The sequence below is a fragment of the Rattus rattus genome, chromosome 18 (genome assembly GCF_011064425.1).
Source record: "Rattus rattus isolate New Zealand chromosome 18, Rrattus_CSIRO_v1, whole genome shotgun sequence".
Taxonomy (NCBI): Eukaryota; Metazoa; Chordata; class Mammalia; order Rodentia; family Muridae; genus Rattus; species Rattus rattus.
In genome coordinates, this window is record NC_046171.1 from 28,279,748 (window position 1) to 28,301,993 (window position 22,246).

The following is a 22,246-nucleotide window of genomic DNA, read 5'->3' on the forward strand; positions in this document are numbered from 1 at the left end:
GTGTACTCATATAAATAAAATAAATAAAGCTTTAAAAAAAAAAAAAAAAAAAAAAGCACTAGCTGCTTTTATAGAGGACTTGGGCTCCCAACTGTAAATCCTGTACACCCTCACACAGATATGCAGTCAAAGCACCAACGTACATAAAAATAAAAATAGAATTTAAAAAATAATTGACATTGGGCTGGAGAGTTGGCTCAGTAGTTAAGAGCACTTGTTGAAAAGAACCCAGGGGCTCACCACATCCTCAAGCATCAACACATAAAATAAAGGTAACACTAAAAGAAAAAAAAAATTGTCATCCCCTTAACCCTGAGATAAGGTCCACTCCAACTTCAGGGCCTCAGTCTTTACTACCTGTATTTGCAACCAGGCTCATCCGCCAGAACCCTGATGAAGCAGAACCACACCCATATTCCAGAACTCAGATTCTACCCTCAAATTTATCGTCCAGGTCTCCAGCTAGGACAGCCCATCCATCTGAATCCTCTGCTTCCCTGATTAGCCCACCCGAACCTGCTCCCGTACTCACTACAGAGAAGAATCCTCCCCAAACCTTTTCCCGCCTACCTCTCCACAAAGTTGTTCCTTTTATGGCAGATAGAGTTGAATGTGCAAGAGAGAGGAGCAGACAGCACGGTGAACTCTGACGGTCTTTGTTTAAAGTCTTCTCTACCATCAACCTAACAACTGAAAGACTCAGAACCTCCCGTGTTTCTTTTTTTTCTCTCTCTTTTTTTTTTTTCGGAGCTGGGGACCGAACCCAGGGCCACTGAGCTAAATCCCCAACCCCCTTTTCTTTTTTCTTTTTTGTTTAGGTTTAGCTTTTTGTCCTTTGTTTTTTGACACAAGGTTCCATTTGTGAAGCCCTGGCTATCCTGGAACTCATTTGTAGACGAGGCTAGCTACTAAAGAGATCCTGTCTGCCTCTGCCTCCCAAGTGCTAGAATGAAAGGCATGAATCATCACATCTCGCTGAATTCCTGTTTTCTGAAGACACCCGGGGTCTGATAAATCACCTTAGTTCTGATAGGTTATTTCTCTGCCAGTGAAATGAGCCAAATCAAGTCAGATTCGATTATAGTAAAGGCAGGTTTATTGGGAAGCCGCTCTCAAGCAATTTCACTGGCCCCAAGCACTGAGGCAAGGGAAGTCACCATCGAGGGGTGGAGTACAGAAAGGGCTTTTGGACAGAAAGAGGACGAGAAGTAGACAGTAGTCCTTTGGTTGTCTGTCTCAAGGATAGGAGAGTTGGTCTGGTCTTTGACTTAGTGACAACCAGAAGCTAACCTGGAGTATACCCCCTCACTTCTCAGGGAGCAACCCATACTCTGTTACATAAGCAGTGTTAAGTCTCTTCCCTGGGATAATACTGGCAGTTCCAGTTAAGTTCTGTCCTCTTTGTCTTTTGTCTGCTAGCTACCCTGATTCTTTTCTTCCTAGGACAAGAGTTCTCCAGCCATGAGAGCAAGTACACTCCTGGGCCTATCTCCTCTTCTCTGTCCTAAACTCAAAAGATCTCCCTTGAGGTTGCCTCGTCTTCAATGTTGCCTTCTCCAATCTAGTCCCTTTGACCCTTTGCTTCCTGGAGTTATGTAAACTTTTCTCCACACTAGGGACCACCTATTCCAACCAGATCTCCCCTACAATGCATTATTAAATTTCCCCACGGTTTTAGGGACAATTACAGTATAACCCTCATTAAGGAAAAATTGTTTTTGTGAGGTCAGTTGGCCTTCATATAAAATAAGCTGGCCAGCAGAAGACTCCCTGGACCCCGCCACTACCCAAGCCATCTGGCTAAGGTCACAAGGACCCCAGAACACTTCAATCTATTTCCTTATATTGATTCATTGGCTAACTGTTGTACATGGGGATGCCTGGCTCAAAATCTGTGTCCTCCAACACTATCCCACTCCTAGTCCGGAGTACTCACTTTGGAAACTTGTTAGCTTACCCTGACCAGTTCACCCCCTCAGAAACAAGATTCTCTCCCTCTGCCTTACAATTCTCACTCTACTCCCAAGGTTCCCAACTAACTCCACATCCCTCCTCCTCCTCTTCCTCTTCCACCTCTTCCTCCCACTCCTGTTTCTGTCTCCTCCTCCTCCTCCTCCTCCTCCACCTCCTCTCCTTCCTCCTCCTCTCCTTCCTCCTCCTGTTTCTCTCTCCTCATCCAATGTTAAACTCTAAAAATCCAACAAAGGGGAGAAAAAAAGCCAAATGGTGGTGCACACTTTTGAGGCAGGAGTAGTCTGAATTTGAGGCCAAACTGGTCTGCAAAGAGTTCTAGGCAAGCCAAGTCTAAATACTGAGACCCTGTCTTTTTTTTTTTTTTTTTTGTTTTTGGCTTTTTTTTTTTTTTCTTTTTTTTTTTTTCGGAGCTGGGGACCGAACCCAGGGCCTTGCGCTTCCTAGGCAAGGGCTCTACCACTGAGCTAAATCCCCAACCCCACTGAGCTAAATCCCCCCAACCCCGAGACCCTGTCTTAAACAAACAAGGTTCCCAGGATAGCCTTACTAGGATTTGAGTGGAGCGAGAGTGGGAAGCCCGCAGGTCTATGGAGTCAGACATAACTGGGGCTGAGGTGTGCTTTGCAATGTGGAGTCTGGCTATGATGTAAAAGCCTACTGGGTTGGGGATTTAGCTCAGTGGTAGAGCGCTTGCCTAGCAAGTGCAAGGCCCTGGGTTCCGTCCCCAGCTCCGGAAAAAAAAAAAAAAAAGAAAGAAAAGAAAAGATTCCCAGAACATCCAACTCTTAAAAAAAGGTGCATGTTTTCCTTACTATGCTTTTGCAAATGCCTGAAAAGTTTAAAACTGTAAGCTCCTGCAGAGGTAAAAGCCACAGGGGCAGAGTCAAGCTAGCCTCCATTGACAGAGTGATTGCTTGGCATGCCAAAAGCCATGGGCCGTGGAGTCTAAGCACCGCATAAACCAGGCATGGTGGTGCATGCCTATATTACAAACAATGGGGAGGAGAGACAGAAGAATCACAAGTTAAAGATCACCCTGGTGTGTAAGAAGTTCAAAGCTAGCCTGAACTACGAAACCCTCTTTTTAATTTTTTAAAATGTATTTTAAGGAGATCCTCAACTATATAGTGAATTTGAGACCAGCCCTGGCTGTAGAGACCATCTTAAAACAAGAAGCATGATCAGTGTCTCTTCAAGCCTGGATAATCTTGTTTTTATGTTGATGCCCCAATCTATGAAAAACAATCTTTTTTAAGATGAAGTCTGTTTACACAGCTCTGTCTAACCTAGAACTCACTATGTAGACCAGGCTGCCCTTGAACTTGTAGCCCTCCTGCCTCTATCACAAGTGCTGGGAGAGTGATTTTACCGTCTGGGTGAGATCCAGCTGTGACCATTTTTCTAACGCTCCTGAAGTGATCCTGAGATGTGCCTAAGATTGTGAACTTCTTTGACACTATAGTCTGCAGTGGCCAGACAGAGTTAGCCTACAGTTAACTTTATTTACCAACTTTTGACTGAAATCTCCAAATTTTAAGTTGGTTATGCACCAGGAAAGTCTCATGTGGAGTGAATAAGCATTTTATATTCGTTTTAAACAAATTAATTAAAAGCTTATGTAACTACTTAAAACTGAAGCCAGTGAACCTGGAGAGATGGCTCAATGGACAACAGCACTGGCTGCTCTTCCAGTGGACCTCGGCTTAGTTCCCAGTACCTCATGGCTGCTCACAACCATCTAGAACTCCAGCCCCAGGACATCTAATGCCCTCTTCTGCCCTCCTTGGGCACTGCCCATATGTCTGCACAGACATACTTGCAGGGAGAATAGCAATACACATAAAATAAATAAAGCCTAAAAGCCAAATTTAACAAACCTGAAGCCAGTACTATTTATAAAAATTTACTGTTATAACTGTGTGTTCCTAACCATTGGGCAATCCTGTGTTCAATCTGTTAACAATGACAAGATTGAGAATAAAGTCATTTTACTTAACTACAAGCTTAGTTTCTGTTTCAAATTATTTATTATATATATATCATAGTTGCACAACTTGAGGCTGGTTAAATACAATTGTTTTTCAAAATCTCTTTGAATATTTCCTAGATTATACATGCAAGTGACCATGAAAATATTTGGCATTTTGAAACTTTGAAACTCTGAACAGGCACTTGCAAGAAGGAAAACATGGCCATTCTTAGAAGTCCACATTTGCAATAGCTGCTCCAGGACAGGGAACATGGAATCTCTGGCCAGGGCTGGTTGCTGGCCACTTTATCAAAGTGCCACCATAGTAAAAAGAAGGTTTAAGGAAACAGAGTCGGGCTGCCCAGCTTCCTCAGAACGTAAGGCTAACTCACACCCCTGCACTGAGGCGGATCAAGAACACTGCAGTGTACAGAGGCCAACAGCCCCGGGTGAGAGGGCACCACCACAGCGCAGGCGTCCCCTGCCCCATGCACCTCAGCAGTGTGTCTGCCCTCAGCTGACTGCAGGCTTCTTCAGAGCAACTCAACAAACGATGTGAATTTAGTGTTTTTGTTTTGTTTTTTTAAATAGACTAGGTGAAGTTAGGTCTGAACTAGCCAATATTCCAGTTAACAAGAAAATGTCTGGCTACGGACACTTGTATATGCATTGGCTGGTTCTCCCAAGCTCACTCATTCCTAGGTGACTATTTGCATATACATGGAAAAGAGTCCTTAAATTAAAATATATGTACATGTTTCAAAGTCTTTATGGAAAAATGATACAGGTTTAACAAGTTCTAAAATGCCAATGTGTCGACCCCACACTGCAGAACCTACATCATGATAAAGAAAGTAAGAGCAAAAGGGTTAATAATGGGCTAGAGGGCCACGGTGACCGGTGTAATCCCTGGGGAGAACATTTTTCGTATACCTCAGAGACCCCGAAGGTTAAAGTTCGGGAGGCTGTGGCATGGCAGGTTCAGGAGCGCCCACCATGTAACCGGGCTGGCTTTGGACACACATGTAAAGTAAACAGTTCTCAAAATACTGAGAGCCTTGCGACACTCGGCAGGCATGGGGCTGCTCAGGTTTGCTCATTTTACTTGAACAAAAATATTTAATTTTTTGCACATAGAGAATAAGAGGTAATCATTAGCATGAAAACAGAAAAGGATTTTCAATATTATGCATAAAGAAAGCAAACTTACAAATACCAGTCTACTCACAAAGTCCTCAGTGTTTATGCCTCTGGGTGCTTGTCAGTGTGCAGTAAAGAAGAAAACACAAGGCAGCTTAGGAACCCCAGTGTCCCCAAGAAGCACGTTTTAGGATGTATGTACACAGAGACCCTTTAATCACACTGTAATAAACGCAGCACTCTGGGAGAAGAAGACTAGCAGACACGGAGCTGGGGCTGGGACGGCCCCACGCCGCGGCCATCTTGAACCGCTGGCCCCCCTCGGCCCGGCTCTTGCACTCGTTGCTCTGTCCCGCTTGCTTACATCTCAGGCTGCTCTGCAGACGCCTGCGATTCTGGAGATTCAAATCGCTGGTGAAAGTTCGTCCTCTGTTTTCTCAGTTTCTCAGGTGCTTTCCTCCACAGGATAATCTCCTAGGGGAAATGCAAGATAGAAATGAAGTGTCCTGGAACGTCTTAGATGTTCACCGTGGAAATACTGGCTGCAACTTCAATTTTTTTTTTTCTTTTTTTCGGAGCTGGGGACCGAACCCAGGGCCTTGCGTTTGCTAGGCAAATGCTCTACCACTGAGCTAAATCCCCAGCCCAAGAATCTTCAATTTTAAGCTGTAAGACAATCCCAGTTCCTCTGTACCAAAGACTCCCACTTTCCCGCGGTAGCCCTTCCCTCTCGCACTCACAAAGTCCTAGTGCTGTTGCTCTAGAAAACCCCCCAATCAGCTGAGGCTCCACCGCCTTCATCAGAGACCGAGCCCCTTCATGGCCTTAGAGCACTGAGCCTGCTTCCTGGGACACAGGAAGACCCATGTCTAAGCCACCCTTCACATCACTGCCATGTTACGTGTATTAATTTGTACATTTTGTGTGTCTGTGTATGCATGCATGTCACAGCATACGTGTGAGGCTAAAGGACAACTTCTGAAGTTGGTTCTCTCCTTCCACCTGGAGGCTCTGGGGGATGAACTCAGGTCTGGTTGGCAGGAAGCACCTCTGCCCGGTGCGCCATCTCACTGGAGCCCACACTGCCTGTCTTATAAGTGCTGCTTATATTGCTCTTTGATAGTTCCTAGTACTTCCAGGATGAGTTTCCAAACATGCGAGGCCCGCCATACCTTGCCCACCATTCCTTACATTAATTTACAGATGCTACCTTCCTTCCCTCCCTAAATGCCTCTCCCAAACTGAGTTATTCTCTGCTCTGATGTATGCCAAATAAGCTGCCTACCTCTTCCCCTACACCACTCCCTAATCTCCATGGCACTGTCTATCAATCCCAATTTCTCCTCTTCTAAATTCCTGCTTCAAGTCATAAATGACTGGGATTTTTCCTGTTTAAATGTATTGTGTGTGTGTGAGTGTTTAGCCTGAATGTGTGTATGTGTGCCGTGTGTGGGTGTCTGGTACCTAGAGAAGTCATCTGAGCAGTGTGGGTACCAGGAAGCAAATCTGGTTTCTCTGCAAGCCCAACCAGTGCTCTTAACTAATGGGCCCCTTCTCCAGCCCTAAGTGGTCCTTATGAGCCAGGGCTTGCCATGTAGCCCAGACTACAGACTAGTCTCAAACTCTGTGACCCTCATGCCTCGTGGCTGCTCGTGCCTAGCTAGCACAAGTTAATTTCTGACTTGGCTATGGAACACTTAATTGATCCTCTTATTAATCCACGGTAGGCAACCATTCTAATTAGTCCTACTCAGGACTCCTCAAAGGCTATTTAATTCTCAAATGATAAAAAGTTTATATTACACTTAACAAAAGGTATCAGAACTGAGTATTCTAAAAGACATAACTACTTATTAGGGATGAGATGATAACTTCAAAAATCTATCAACTAAAGACATTAGAAAAATTGATAGTTAAGCATGGGACATACATACTTCATGCCTATGATCTCAGCAAGAAGCAAGGCAAGAGGATTGAGAATTTGAGGTAAGCATGAACTACAGTGCAAGACCCTGTTTTCCAAAAACCTAGGGAAAGAAGAAAAACCAACCAAGGGCAGGATGTGGTTCAGCCATAGAGTATTAGCCTAGCAAGTAAAAGCCCTGGGCTCAATGGACTGGGGTGACTGGGACACAGTAAGGGAACAGGTGTTAGGAAGTGATCCTTTTGATAATAAAAACACATTCAAGACACTCTTCAATGCTAGGGCTGGTGATTCGTGCTATGGTAGAACTAAAGATCCAAGGCCTGCCTGGGCAACTGAGTAAGACCTCTCTCCACAGCAGGAGGAAAGAAGAGGTGCAAGGAAGTGTAGGGTGATGTCACTATGCAGGTGATGGCAGGTAGATGATAGAACGAGGCCTGTGATTGGACGAGAAGGAAGGATGGGAGGGAGAAAAAATTTTTAGAGGCTGAGGAGGCAGGAGCAAGGGGAGGGGTGGGGGAGAGAGAGAGAGAGAGAGAACGAACGAACATGGTAGTGGATGTTAAGATTCCTCTCTGGACATATTGCAGGTTGTTATGACTATTCCTAGGGGATGAATATGTACAGGACTTTGTGTTGTCTAGATGGGCAAACTATATCTTATCAATTGGATATTGTGCAATGTATTCTTTCATGTGGCGACTCAATTGAGTTCAAGAGTGTATGGTGGCCAAATGCACCGGGCCTTCCACAGAATTGGGATGTGTATGCCTGGCGTGGTGGAAACCAGTCAAGAGGGCTATGAGTAAGGGCAGGCAGTGGGGGAATCGAGGACAGCGGGTCACAAAGTAGTTAGGGGCAGCGTGGACCTGCTGAGATAAATTAGTTCCAAAGGCCCACCGGAGGGAGCCAGAACTAGTGAGAGCGCAACTGCCAGGGTACATACAGAACTGGTCCCTTCATTTTAATTTTTACTGCAACAAGAGAGGGCTTACCCAGGGCCCCAGATTCCATCCCACCAAAACTAAAAAAGGGACTGTATAAAACATACCTAAAACTAATCATTGTGGGGGTAAAATTTTTGTTTGCTTTTCGCCATTCTCTGTTCTTTATTGCCCAATACCATAAATAGTAGATGTTTTTATTTGGGGGTATAAAACTTGTTCAGGAGAAAAATAAAAGGGCTGACAAAGTAAAATTCATCTTAGGCTGGAGAGATGGCTCAGTGGTTAAGAGCACTGGCTGCTCTTCCAGAGGTCCTGAGTTCAAATCCCAGCAACCACATGGTGGCTCACAACCATCTGTAATGGGATCCGATGCCCTCTTCTGGTGTGTCTGAAGACAGCTACAGTGTACTCATATACATATAATAAATCTTGAAAAAAATAATAATAAAAGTATAACTCCTCTCTAGTCCTGTGGAAAGGCTGAAAAGCTCTCTTACAATGTCTACTGAGGCAAACCATGTTCCCACTCACACTCAAGCCCCACTTGCTCAGCACAATAAGCTTTAGAGAAGGCACTGTCAGGTCTGCCTGCCCCAGAAAGAAAGTCCTACCTGCTGCTTGAAGTACCTTCTGTCCTCCTCATCAACAAGCACGAGGTTCAAAAAGTACCTTACTGAAAACTTCTTGTTCACATCTCTCATTGTGGGGGTTGGGTCATATCCTGCTAAGAACAATCTTATCGGAATAGATTCTCCTGAAAGAAAAGCATTAACATTTAATTCTCACCTAATTAAATATATTCACATAAAACTTAGGACTAAGGAGTCATGGACAGCACCTGAGATAAGCAGTGTCTAGTCTGTCACTGCTGACACTTGGGGACAGATGACTCCTTCTTGTAGGATAGTTCTACACACTTGCAACACCACCAGATGCCAGGAGCAGACGGTATAACATTTCTCAGAACAATGTCAAATGCCTCTCAGGGAGCTGATCCTAGTTGAGAAGCACTGCCCTAGAGCAACCTGTGTGTAGCCAGGAATCCTTGGCTCGTGGGGTTTAGCCATTGTGAAACTGGCAGTAACAACAGCACTCATTTTGTAGCAAAACTGTAAGAACTGTGTTGGGAGGTTAAACGACATAAAGAGACTAGAACAGTTCCAGCCACTAAGTGTTGTTTAGAAGTAGATGCATTTCTGCTCTAAAATTTTACCATGATTTCATCAGTGTATGTCTATAAAGTATATTACTAATTCATCCAAAGCAAAATAATGACTGGGAAAGAGCTCAATTGTTAAAGTGCTTACTGTACAAGCATTAAGATTTGAGCTCAAATTCCACTACCCATGTAAAAAGCCAGGCCTGCTGGCACGCACTTCTAATCCCAGCACTGGGAAACCAGAGGCAGGTGGCGGGTCCCAGGGCTCCCTAACTACTTTGCAGCAAGCCCCAGGTCCCAAAACCCTACTCAAAAACCAAAGTGGACAGACAGTTCTCCTTAAGGACGATATCCATAGCTGACTCTGGCTCACACTTACACACATGCACCCGCCTGGCTCACACTTACACACGTGCACCCGCCTGGCTCACACACTTACACACGTGCACCCGCCTGGCTCACACTTACACACATGCACCCGCCTGGCTCACACACTTACACACATGCACCCGCCTGGCTCACACACTTACACACATGCACCCGCCTGGCTCACACACTTACACACATGCACCGCCTGGCTCACACACTTACACACATGCACCCCCTGGCTCACACACTTACACACATGCACCCGCCTGGCTCACACACTTACACACATGCACCCGCCTGGCTCACACACTTACACACATGCACCCGCCTGGCTCACACACTTACACACATGCACCCTTGCCTGGCTCACACACCCACACACGTGCACCACGTGCACTGGCTCACACTTACACACACGTGCACCCGCCTGGCTCACACACTTACACACGTGCACCCGCCTGGCTCACACACTTACACACATGCACCCGCCTGGCTCACACACTTACACACATGCACCCGCCTGGCTCACACACTTACACACATGCACCCGCATGCACCTAAACATACACAAAATGAATAACATGCCTTCATTTTCAAAGATTATATTCATTTATATATTCTTTTTTTATGTATGAGGGCTCTGCTCCATGTACACCTGCAGGCCGGAAGAGGGCATCAGATCTCTTTACAGAGGGTTGGGAGCCACCATGTGGTTGCTGAGAATTGAACTAAGGACCTCTGGAAGAGCAGCCAATGCTCTCAACTGGAGCCAGGCATTGGTAGTATGTGCCTTTAATCCCAGCACTTTGGGAGGCAGAAGCAGGTGGAATGCTGTGAGTTCAAAGCCAGCCTGGTCTACATAGCGAGTTCTAGGACAGCCAAGGCTACACAGAGAAACCTGTCTTAAAAAACGAGAGAGAGAGAGAGAGAGAGAGAGAGAGAGAGAGAGAGAGAGAGAGAGAGAAGTATAAAGATTATAGACTGGAGAGACAGCTCTAGCTTCGTGATAGAATACATGCCTGCTCAGGACCCCAGGTTCAATCTTCAATTCCAGGAAAAAGGAAATGTTACTTCGATTATGTAATATCACGTCTTCTGTTTTCCCCACCTTCCCTTTGTCCCTCTTTTTCTCTCTCCTGGCCCCTGCTTGAGACAGGGTCTCCATAAATAGCGCAGACTAGCCTTGAACTGTTGTTAGTCTTTCTGTTCCAAATATTAGTTAAAATTCATGAAAACACCATACCCAGCCATTTATGTGTATTTAATATCATATAAATATTTTAATTGGCATACATAAATTATGATGGGTTCCATTTCAACACTTTCATACATGTATAGAATGTGCTTTGATCATGTCATGTTCACTCTCCAGCATCGTCTTATTGCTCCTCCAACCCCTGCTGATCCACCACTTCCTCTTTCCAGTGAGGAGTCACCTTCTATGCTCATCGTGTGTGTGTGTGTGTGTGTGTGTGTGTGTGTGTGTGTGTGTGTGCGCGCGCGTGTGTAAATACAAACCAATAAGAGAGAAAGGACACACCAATGAGAGAGACAAAGAGACAGAAACAGGAAGAGGGGGGGAAAGGGGGGGGAGAGGGAGAGAGAGAGAACAAACCAAGGAGTTCAAATAGGGCTACTTACAGGAGCTTACATAAACAAGCATTGTTTACACTGAGCATGGACACCTTACCAGGGACTACACCACTAAAGAAAGTGTTCCTCCCTCCCCAGCAGCCATTGCCTGCTTATAAGCCCTGAAGGCACGAGCCTCCCTAAGGCACCTTTGCCTCGTGAGCCATCGGTCTGGCTCCGTTGGCTGACTTTGGTTTGAAGGGTTCTGAGGCAGTCTGTACTCCAGCCCAAGCTGGCTTTGAGCTCACAGCAGTCATCCTGCTTCAGCAACCTACGGGTTGGTTGGGATTTCATGTACATAAAATTTATATATAAAAATTTGAGCTCCTGGAATTTTACAAACTAGTATTACATAGCATAGCAAAAAGAGCACACGTGTGGGCCTGGGCCAAATGCCCACTTTACAGTGACTCCCTCTATAAGCTGTAACAAGTGTTTTAAGTTCTTTGCACTTAGTTTCATCTCAGAAAGAAGGTGTAAACAGTTCAAGAATAGTAAGGAACCTCATAACACCTAAAAACTACAATGTCTTATTCGTAATTGGCAGTCGACAAACATTAACAGAGTAAGAAAACCGGAGAGTATTATGTCTTAGGCTGCCCTCTGTTATCAGCTAAAGACCATGGCCAAAAGTAACAGGGCAGAAGGGTTTACTTGGCTTACGTATCACAGACCACTGAGGGAATCCAAGGGAGGAACTCAAGGCAGAAACCCAGAGGCCGCACTCAAGCCGAGACCATAAAGCAGTGCCCCTTACCACCCTTTGCTCTCCATGGCTTGCTCCCCTTTGCTTTATTACAAAACCCAGGACCACCTGCCAAGGGGTGGCATTGTCCACAGTGGGCTGGCCCTTCCCACACCAATCATTAATCACGAAAAGACTTTCTGACAAGCCTAACTTACACAGGCATTTTTTTTTCTTTTTCTTTTTTTTTTTTTTTTTTTTTTTTTTTTTTTTTTTGGCTTGGGACCGAACCCAGGGCCTTTCGCTTGCTTGGCAATGGCCCTCCCACTGAGCTAAGTCCCCAACCCCTTACACAGGCATTTTTGCAATTTGGATTTTCTCTTCCCAGTATATCTAGTCTGTATTAACTTGACAAAAACTAACGTGAACGCTGGTTTCGCTGGCCTCACACTAAAGAGTAAAGTGTGTAAGCAGGTCATGGTGGTGCACGCCTGTAATCCCAGCACTCAGGGGTGAGGGAGGAGGATCAGGAGCTCAAAGTCATCCATGGCTACACAGTAAGCGTGACCATTTGACCTTGTCTAAAACAACAACAAATGACTCCCTGGGCAACTTAGTAAAGCTCTGCCTCAAAAATACAAGAGCCAGCGAGAGGACAGCCTCGCAGGAAGACACATGCTGTGCAGGCATGGCAAACCTGAGCTCCATTCCTGCAACCAAGGCAAAGGGAGAAAGTCAGTCAATCCTCAAAGTCGTCCTCTGACCTCTACATGTAGGCACAGCACGTGTGTCTGCACTAAAACCATAATAATAATGGAAGTTAAAAGACAGCTGGACAGACAGCTCAAACAGACAGTGCTTGCCTATCATGCAGTGAGGGTCCTGGGCTTACACTATAGTACTGAAAGAAAGGTAACAGTCTAAGCTTTTTGTCTTTGCTGTTTTTAGCTTTTTTGTTTGTTTGTGACGAGATCTTTCTATGTGGCCCTAACTATCCTGGAACTCTCTAGATTTCACAAAATACCTGTTGCTGACTCCTGAGCATTGGGACTAAAGGTGTGCCCGGCTGGCCACTATGAACTGTAAGAATGTATACTTTCACACTAAATAAACAGTGAAGTTCAAGTGCCACGAGCACTGACACACACACACACACACACACACACACACACACACACACACAGTTGTAACTGAAAGGCTGCAAGAAGGCTAAGCAGGTAAGTCCCTTGCTCCCAAGCCTGAGGACACAGTGGTAGCAGAAAACCTACAGACTGTCCTATGACATGTGCATGTATACATGGCACATGCCTATCAGTGCAAACACAACCTCTCCTCACATACAAGTAAATAATGGGTGGAAGAGTTTTAGGGGCTGGAGGGTAGCTCAATGGCTTAAAGCACTGACTGCTCTTCCAGAGGATCCAGGTTGATCCCTAGCACCCACAACCATCTGTACCTCCAACTCCAGGAATAGGATGTCTTTTTCTGGCCTCCACAGGTACCAGGCATGCACATGGTATACACATATATGCAAACAAGACATCCATATACATAAAATATAAAACAAATTAAATAAAAATATATTTAGGTAAATGAAGCCAGGTGCAGTGGTGCACATCTGTAATCTTGGCACTTGGGAGGCACAGGTAGGAGGGTTACCACCAGTTCAAGGCGAGCCTGGTTGACAGAGAAAGTTCCAGGGCCAGTAGAGATGTACGGTAAGACTTGTATCAGTAGAAATAAAGATGAGTGAGGTTGAGTTACCTTTTACTGGCGCCCCATCCATTATTTCATACTTAGCGATTGTTTCTGTCTCTGTTGTGGTGCTGGGTCCTAGGATAACAATGGAGATGGCGCTCACTCGACTGTTCCCAGAGGTGAAGCCTGCCCTGTTCTCAGCCACACTGCTTCAGTGCTGCCTTACCTCCTCTGGCCCTCCTTTCTAATCTTTGCTCTACTCCTGAACTCACCGCTCGCCTGTATACGTCAGTCTCCCCACAGCTACACCGGTTCACAGTCACCCTCACAGTTCCTGCCACCAGTTTTACACTATGCTGAAAGAGAAGGCAGTGACTCACATCGAAGCTCCACATGAAGGCTTTCTCTGAAGTCGCCCAGGAACCTTCCCTGTAGAGTCAATTTTAACAAAGACCTCACCAAGCTGAAGGAGCACTTACATGGCGTGCACACTCAACTCTACATTAACTCCCTAGGACATTTTAACTCAAATCTAAATACCTGACTTTAAAAAACAGATGTTTCTAAGTACCCATTACAAAATTAAGAACCCAGTGGTCTCCATGCCTGGGTTCAGCCTGTAGGGCTTGCCGGTACATTCAGCTCAGAACTGTTCTGTAAAAGTATTGAACTACAGCAAAACTTTAACTGGCAAAGCTAACATCCAACGTCAATTCCAAACTTATGCTAACAGTCTAAGATTTCTAAAGTTTCACCTAACAAGGAATTTTAACATTAACTAAAAATTTATATTCAACTTACCAATTCCTGTGATCTCTTTCTTGATCAGCTGTAACTCCATGTGTTGTATTTTTATTCTTACTAATAAGAAGTAAATTTTTCCAACAATTACATCCTTTAAATGATACCTATTTGGAAGGAAGATGTGTTACATACCATTTATCAGTTTCAAACAACAACAACAAGTGAGACAAGTCAACAAGGATAATAGATTAGCTCAACAGATTACCTCAAGGAAAATAACTATCTCAAAAACCATTGAAACTATTCATTCGTTAACATCCTCTCTCAAAACAGTGTTAATCAGTGTATTATGTAAGTATGAAACCAAACTTCTGCTTGACTACAAATATACCTGAGGGAATAATTAGCCCAGTTAATTGTCTCACTTACAAGTTAGTTCTCATCCATTCTTGGCCTTTTGGCTAAGATCAAGTGTAGTATCTGTTCTTGTCAGTTTAATATCTGATCGTCCTCTATCTGAGGACGATATATTAAATGGATCTTTGGAACTAGGAGTTGGAATAGGAGCTTGCTCCGTCCACTCCACGCATCGACCTGGTTTTGCAGCACCTCCAGGAACAGTGCACCCCCTCGGGGCACTTACAAAAAAAAAAAAAAAGTTCTCAGGTGCTGGAGATGGCTCAGAGGTTAAGAGCACTGACTGCTCTTCCAGAGGTCCTGAGTTCAATTCCCAGCAACCACAGGGTGGCTCACAGCCATCTGTAATGGGATCTGATGCCCTCTTCTGATGTGTCAGAAGACAGCTACAGTGTACTCATATGAATAAAATAAATCTTTAAAAAAAAAGAATTTAAAATAAATAAATCTAAAAAAAGTTCGTTTCAGAGCACTCAAACACTTAACTGAATGGAAAAACAAGACCTCACGTTGATGTTTATTTAACAAATACTGTTTTTCAGCACTAAAGCCCCTGCCTAAGAGTTAGTGTTATAAGGGCTGAATAGAGCATCTAGCCAAAACGAAAGAGACCCGGGGCCTATACTCAGGGGTTTAGTTAGCCACACTGTATTTAGTAAATGTTATGGTCTGACACACACACCCCAAAATAAGCTGTCACCATTTTGTTCCATGTCTGCCAGTCGCTGACATAGAGAAGTGACTTGGCTCAAGGACATGCTGACCACATACCATTTTGTTCTATATGCTCAGAATGTGCTGTATGAAGTTTGCTTTTCTTAAGAAATTCCACAAAGGGGTTGGGGATTTAGCTCAGTGGTAGAGCGCTTGTCTAGCAAGCGCAAGGCCCTGGGTTCGGTCCCCAGTTCCGAAAAAAAAAAAAGAAAAAAAAAAAAAAAAAAGAAATTCCACAAAGCTTTACATAGAACGAATCAAATCAAAGTCAATATGAACTGTTAAGTCTAAAATATCTTGAGTCAGAGCTGCCCATCAGGCAGCCCTTCCTGTACCTATGTATGAGCTCACTGTGGTTTTTGTGGCTGACACTGAAGAATGCTCCTAATAATCCAAAAGGATATGATTATACTACTCATGCTCTGTCATCTCAGTGTTCTCCACGTCCCCTGTTCACCTCTCCCCACCCCACCCCACTACCAAAGGTCAGCTGATAATGCTTTGCCTAGTAAGCCAGCTTCTCTCCTCCTTGCCCTTTGAACCTGGTCTTTCCTGTAAAAAGTCTACTCTGAGAGCCACAGTTAGGTTTTTCCTTCTTGTGGTCCTGGACATCAGTACTACAGTGTGTGTTCAATAAACTATTCTTGTTTAACTGAGATTGGTGTATGCATGGTTTGTGTGGTGATTTCCAGACCCCAACAGTAAGTAAACCATGAAATCATGAAGTAACAACTTGAGAATACCTCCAATCCTCAGGACTATTTCTCTGCTTCCTCCCAGAACCAGAATTAACACAAGAACCTATGCACTGAGTAACACAAAAAAAGCTGTCAAGGAAGGAAAGACTTCCGTGACAGCTTCTCAGGTTCCAAACTACCTGATGGTTTTATGGACAATATCAAAGGCGTATGTGACCTGCTTCAGTGATGCAAACCTGGGAGTAACAGCTACTGAAAAAAAAAAAATCACTTAAAAGGAGAGGGTAAATAGCACAACTGCTTCTTTAACAAACTTTAGGGCTGGAGAGATGGCTCAGTGGTTAAGAGCACTGACTGTTCTTCCGGAGGTCCTGAGTTCAATTCCCAACAACCACATGGTGGCTCACAACCATCTGTAATGAGATCTGATGCCCTCTTCTGGCATGCAAGTGTACAAGCAGATAGAGCACACATAGATGGGTGTGATGGCGCACACCTTTAGCCCCAGCACTCAGGAGCAGAGGCATTGCATCTCTGAGTTCGAGACCAGCCAGGTCTACAGAGTGAGTTCCAGGACAGCGAGGGCTACACAAAGACTCTGTCTCAAAAAACAAAAACAAACACAGACCAAATATAACATACTGTATTCTTGTTTGAATGCTGATTTAAACAAACCATGTGAGCTGGTCATGGTGGCACACGCCTTAAATCCCAGCACCTGGGAGGCAGAGACAGATGGATTTCTGTGAGTTGGAGGCCAGCTCTGTCTACAAAGTTAGTTTCAGGACAGTCAGAGCTATGTAAAGAAACTCTCAAAAAAAAAAAAAAAAAAAGAGGAAGATGATCAATGACAACAACTGTGACAAGTAGGAGTATGTAAATGTTGACCATGATGGCATACTGATATTAAGGAGTTATTAATATTTTAGCTATAATGGTATTAGAAATCTATGGAACTGCAGAGCCCTGTATTGCTAAAGCACATCAGACCATGTCAACAACTACTATGACACTGATGATAGTGTCATAAAATTCCAAAATTCCAGTTGAGACAGGAGCTATGACTATGACACTGACGATAGTGTCATAAAATTCCTAAAATTCCAGTTGAGACAGGAGCACCAAGAGTTTGAGGCCAGACTGGACTATACAACTTTTGTCTCAAAAATCTAAATTTAGGGCTGGGGAGATTAGGGCTCAGCGGTTAAGGGCACTGGCAGCTCTTTCAGAGATCCAGAGTTTAATTCCCAATAGCCACGTGGTGTCTCATAACTATCTATAATGGGATTCGATGTCCTCTTCTGGCATCCAAGTGTACATACAGACAGAGCACTCCTACATTAAAAATAAAAACAAATAAAAAACAGAAAAACATCAAAACAGACAAAAACCAAACCAACAAACTACTGGAGGGCGATCTGTCTGTGAAGATTCTCCTGTCCCTCACTACAGTATCGTGGGCTCTGGCGTCCTCACACTGTTCAATCTCATTCTATTTTTAAGATTTACTTATTTACTTTATGCATGTGAGTACACTATTGCTGTCTTCAGACACACCAGAAGAGGACATCAGATCCCTCAGATCTGATGAAACCATGTGGTTTCTGGGAACTGAACTCGCAACCTCTAGAAGGGCAGTCAGCGCTCATAACCGATGAGCCATCTCTCCAGCCCTCCATAATACAATTTTAAAAGGCATTACACAAGACCAGAAGTAGTGGTGTATACCCTTAATTCTAGCACTCCAAAAAAGAGGCAGGTGGATTTCTATGAGTTCAAAGCCAGCCTGGTCTACATAGTAAGTTCCAGGACAGCTATGGCTACACAGAAAGACCCTATCTCAAAAAACCATCACCCTAACAACAACGAGAAGTCATTATACAATAAACAAAGTCAGACCATTTTCTAAAGTACAATATATAAAAGCATGCCTGACACACCTTCTTACCTCTGGGAAGATACACAAGAAGACATTAGCAGTGGCTCAGCAGTTAGTAAAGATGAAAATTATATCACATTGTCCCCCTTTCACTCCTATATACCTTATAGTTTCAACAATGCACATGTTTCACTTAAGTAATAAGAAAACAAGTGTGCAGTCTTTTACTGCTCTAAGCTGTCTGTCAGATGTGCTGGTCACAGAAGTGACCATCTGGTACTTACTTGGACTTATTGTACTCAAACTCTATGTGCAGACAGTCTTCAATGCCCACCTCCATTTTAATGGAGTTGTTGACCTCTGGGTAGGTGGCGAGCTGGTGAACAATAAGGTCGTACTCTTTCACTAAGTCTGTCAGTCTTCTCACAATGGTCACCTTAAGGAAATACCTACAAAGTCAAGGAGAAGAAGTGAACCTCCTGGGTTAAATTCAGGAGCTTTAACAAGCAAATGTCAGCCACCTCAGCTCCCCCTTGCTGGGGTTCCAGGTGTCACGTGACTCCATTTGTTTTCTCATAAGGACTCTAAACTTGGGGTGCTCTGTACTGGAGAGTGAGTCCAAGGCCTTTGCAGGCTAAGCGCGTGCTCTACCTATGCTCGTTCTGGCTCCCCGATGGTGTTGTGGTTGTTGTTGTTGTTGTTTTGTTTATTTGTTTTGTTTTTGTTTTTGTTTTTAATGCCTCCAAATGAAAAAATACAAAATTCAGTTTTACAAGTAAATACTTTTGAAATGACTTTGGAGGACTACCATTGGCCTGCTGATTTTTCAAATCTTGTCAAGGCACAAGTATTTAGCTTTTGTGCTGCCAAACACAATCCCAAATGAGTAACACAATATTAAACAGGAAAAAGAAGGCTCTTGGACTCACTACGTTAAGATTTAAATATTTAACTACCCTGGTCTTGGAGGCAGCTAGGGCCTCCTGCATAGACTTCAGGGAAAGAACTAGAGTGAGACTTTAGAAAATGGGATGCTAGTCCGTGAGGTGGCTCAGCGGGGACTAGCATTTGCTGCCCAGCCTGACAATCTTGTTCAACTCCTGGAATGGGAGAACCAACTGGAAGTTGTCCTGTGACCTTCAGATGTGCACAGACGTGCAAGTGCCCACACACAAATAAAGAGAAGCAAAGGTTAAAGAAAACTGCAGTCCTGCTTCAGTTCTTCCCTTTGCTTGTGTAACCCTGACCATCAACCTCTGGGTTATTATCTCTTAACCATAAGCTAAATGGGATTCAGTAGGAAACTAAAGATCTGAAGTAACTAATAATAAAATTCATACAACAGAATTGTAAAACTGAAACATCTTTGAATTCATAATGTTAACAGCCACGATTATTTCAAATCATTGTCAGTCAAGTGAAACAAAGTCTGTAACAGACTATTTAAATGTTAAGCCTTCCATTCAGAACTGTAATCACAAGTCTGAGTAGGGCGTCAGTAGCAGCAGGGTTTTCTGGTTCAAGTCTGTACAGTCTCACGCACACCATACCTCAGGCGGACATTGGCACCGATGTATGACTCATATGGCTTTTCAACTTGCATGAATTCAAAGTCATAGCTTCTGCTCTGAGTCAGCTCTCCAGGCAAGGCTAGTTCCTTCACTAGGTTTACAAATTCATGAGTATTACTCTTGTCATTGAAAAGCTCTAAGAGATTTAAAACAGCAAAAAGACCAATTATACTTAATATCCAGTTCAATGAAACCCAAGCTTCTATTGCCTAAACAAATTTTTACCAGAAGAATTAGTTAAATATGCTTCTACTTTAATAATCTAGGGCTAAGATTTCAATTTTATCCCCTCATCACATCCACTTGGACACTAATAAACTCCAGTGTGCCATAGGAACAACTCGTGACAGAAAGCTGCTCGCCCTTTTCTGTCGCTGTCCTTCAAGTAAAGCATATATCACTCTCATAGAGCTACACTACATGGAAGAATAAAACTAGCACCAGTTAGCTGCTATGACGTGCTCTTGAGTTCAGTCTCACCCATAATAGGCATGTAAATAGCTACCATTCCAGCTCGGGTACTTTAAAAATTAGCTGGATTTTTAAATCTAGTTACAGTGAGTGTCTAAGTAAGACACACTTCCTTTCCTAACTCCTCAGCATCAAAAGATAGACATATATAGCTTTGCTTTCTGCTACTCCAGAGTGTCTCTGAGACTCCCACATGGAAATGGACACAATCTGATTTAAGCCAAGAAGAATTTATTCCTTTTCTCTTTACGTAGAATTTTCTATTCAGGAGGGGTCTGGCTACAGGTAGACACTAGCTCAGGAGACAAATGCAATGGGTAACCCCAAGAATGAGATGGAGGTGAAGGTGGTGGTGGTGGTGAGTAAGGCTGGTGAAAAACGAAGGCAGATGGGAGACAGCGTGATTATTTTTCAAGGCTGGTAGTTTACACAGCTTCTTTAATTTTTTACTAGCAGAGTCTAAGAAAAAGCAGAACCAGGCACATATCATTAAATACAACTGAGATGCATGGATGACTATGCTAGGTCCTCTTTCATTATATATAATCAGTTTCCTCTTCTCATAAGCTAAGCTCTAATTCAATTACTTAACTACCAAATCCAACCCTCTTCAGTCAAAGGAAAAAAGTAATACTATTTTAAAACTCACCAATTTGACCTACAAATTCAATTCTAATTCCTTGATGCTCTAGCCTCTTTCCAGGCTGCTTAAAGGCTAGGTTTACCTGCCAAAACATGAAATTGTAAGAGATGTTAACAGTCCTTCGAGTGCGCCTACCAGATTCCTTCCAGATGAATGTAGTCTGTACATGAGGCATTCGATCATGAGGTGTTAAAAGCCACACCTCCCAGCACCAGGGAGGGCAACTCACAGGCAGTCACTAAGGAACTCATTACTGCACAAATAAAGAAGGCATCTGCTTTATTAGCATGGAATCCTGAGGGAAAGAGGAAATCTCCAACTCCCCATACGTGTTTCCTGGGCAGATAATGAAGTGGTTCTCGGACTAATATCTGAATGTGAAATATCGCTAATTCCAAGAATTAGCCTAAAAGACAAATTTCAGTTCTTTATAACCAAGAAAAATATACTTGCTCTAACCTCTAGCTGTAAAAACAATGCTCATCAAACCAACTACAGTGCATCAGCAGCTGGAAGGCTGAGACAGGAGGATCATGAGGTTGAAGCTAACCAGGGCTACAGATTGAGTTTGAGGTCAGTAAAATACCCAGCCTTAAAAAACAAACAAAAATAAATAAATAATAAAAGTTAAAGCAACAGGTTATGTTTATATATAATTTGTATTAAGATGCAGAATGTCTTCAGACTTACGTTAACTTCAGGTATGATTAGCTCTCCTGGCCCCGCTTCCTCATCTCAGTACTGAGAACTGAACCAGGGCTCACAGTAACCTCGTGCACTGAGCTGGCTCTGCATCCCTGCCGTACTTTTGAATTGCACCATCTCAAAAGCCTTCGATCAATGTCCCTCCAAGGGGAGGTCCTGAACTTCTAACTTTCTGTATTTTTAGGACAGGGTCTCTAACTCAGGCTGCCCTCAAGCTTTCTACACAGCCAAGGGTGACTGTCCCCTCTCATTCTCCTGCTGCTGCAAGTGCTGGGCTTCCAGGCATGTGCCCCCTTGTCCCATGTATGTGTGGTGCTGTGGACCGAAGCACCCGAGACTTTGTGCAAGTGAGCTCTCTACCCACTGGGCTACGAATATCCTCAGCACCTCCAACTTAGACATTTCATCTGAAAAAGCGTACAGTCTATCAACTGGAGAACGTCTTTGGTCCTCTCTACAGCGTGCTAGGCAGGGGTGGCGCATACAATCACTGCAGTGAGAAGGAAGAGGCAGTTCAACCTGGGCTACAGAGAACGTTTCAGGGCAGCCAGGGCTATTACACAGAAAACCCTGTCTCTAAAAAAAACAAAAAACAAAGAAAAAGAAGGAAAATGTGCTATGGGGTTAAGGGAGCGATGAAGAGCTGTCTCCTCCTTCTAACATTAAACATCTGGAGAGTATTTAGAAGATGGGCGGACAGAAACTTCTTGGCCCCAGTCTAACAGGAGAGAGGAGACTGGCTGTTGACTGTAGGGTACTGTCACCTACCCTGGTGGGAGCATTAGTTGGATTTGGAGCAGTAGGGGATTCTGGGAAGAGTCATTTGACAGCGGTACAACAACCTGCGCTTGAATAAATGTGTGGGGAGACATGTGAAGGCGGCTGGTTGTCCTCGATGGCCACCGTC

The 22,246-nt window shown here is 43.9% G+C and overlaps 1 protein-coding gene and 1 non-coding gene across 3 annotated transcripts in view; one reads left to right on the forward strand and one right to left on the reverse strand.

Moving 5' to 3' along the window:
- Window positions 1-3,982: 3,982 nt before the first annotated feature.
- Vps26a (VPS26, retromer complex component A) overlaps window positions 3,983-22,246 on the reverse strand; it is a 31,255-nt gene continuing 12,991 nt past the window's right edge. Inside the window, exons 3-9 of one of the 2 annotated variants that reach the window (XM_032888528.1) lie at window positions 20,641-20,716; window positions 19,500-19,656; window positions 18,234-18,398; window positions 14,299-14,405; window positions 13,564-13,632; window positions 8,566-8,708; window positions 3,983-5,557 (exon numbers count right to left, since the gene is read on the reverse strand). In XM_032888528.1, the coding sequence (XP_032744419.1) occupies window positions 5,444-5,557; window positions 8,566-8,708; window positions 13,564-13,632; window positions 14,299-14,405; window positions 18,234-18,398; window positions 19,500-19,656; window positions 20,641-20,716 (831 nt within the window). In that variant the 3' untranslated portion in view covers window positions 3,983-5,443. The remainder of the gene's footprint in view (window positions 5,558-8,565; window positions 8,709-13,563; window positions 13,633-14,298; window positions 14,406-18,233; window positions 18,399-19,499; window positions 19,657-20,640; window positions 20,717-22,246) is intronic. The other variant, XM_032888529.1, reaches the window with a different exon arrangement.
- LOC116887727 lies at window positions 14,683-14,872 on the forward strand. Its single transcript, XR_004386241.1, has one exon. It is a non-coding gene; the product is annotated as a U2 spliceosomal RNA (small nuclear RNA).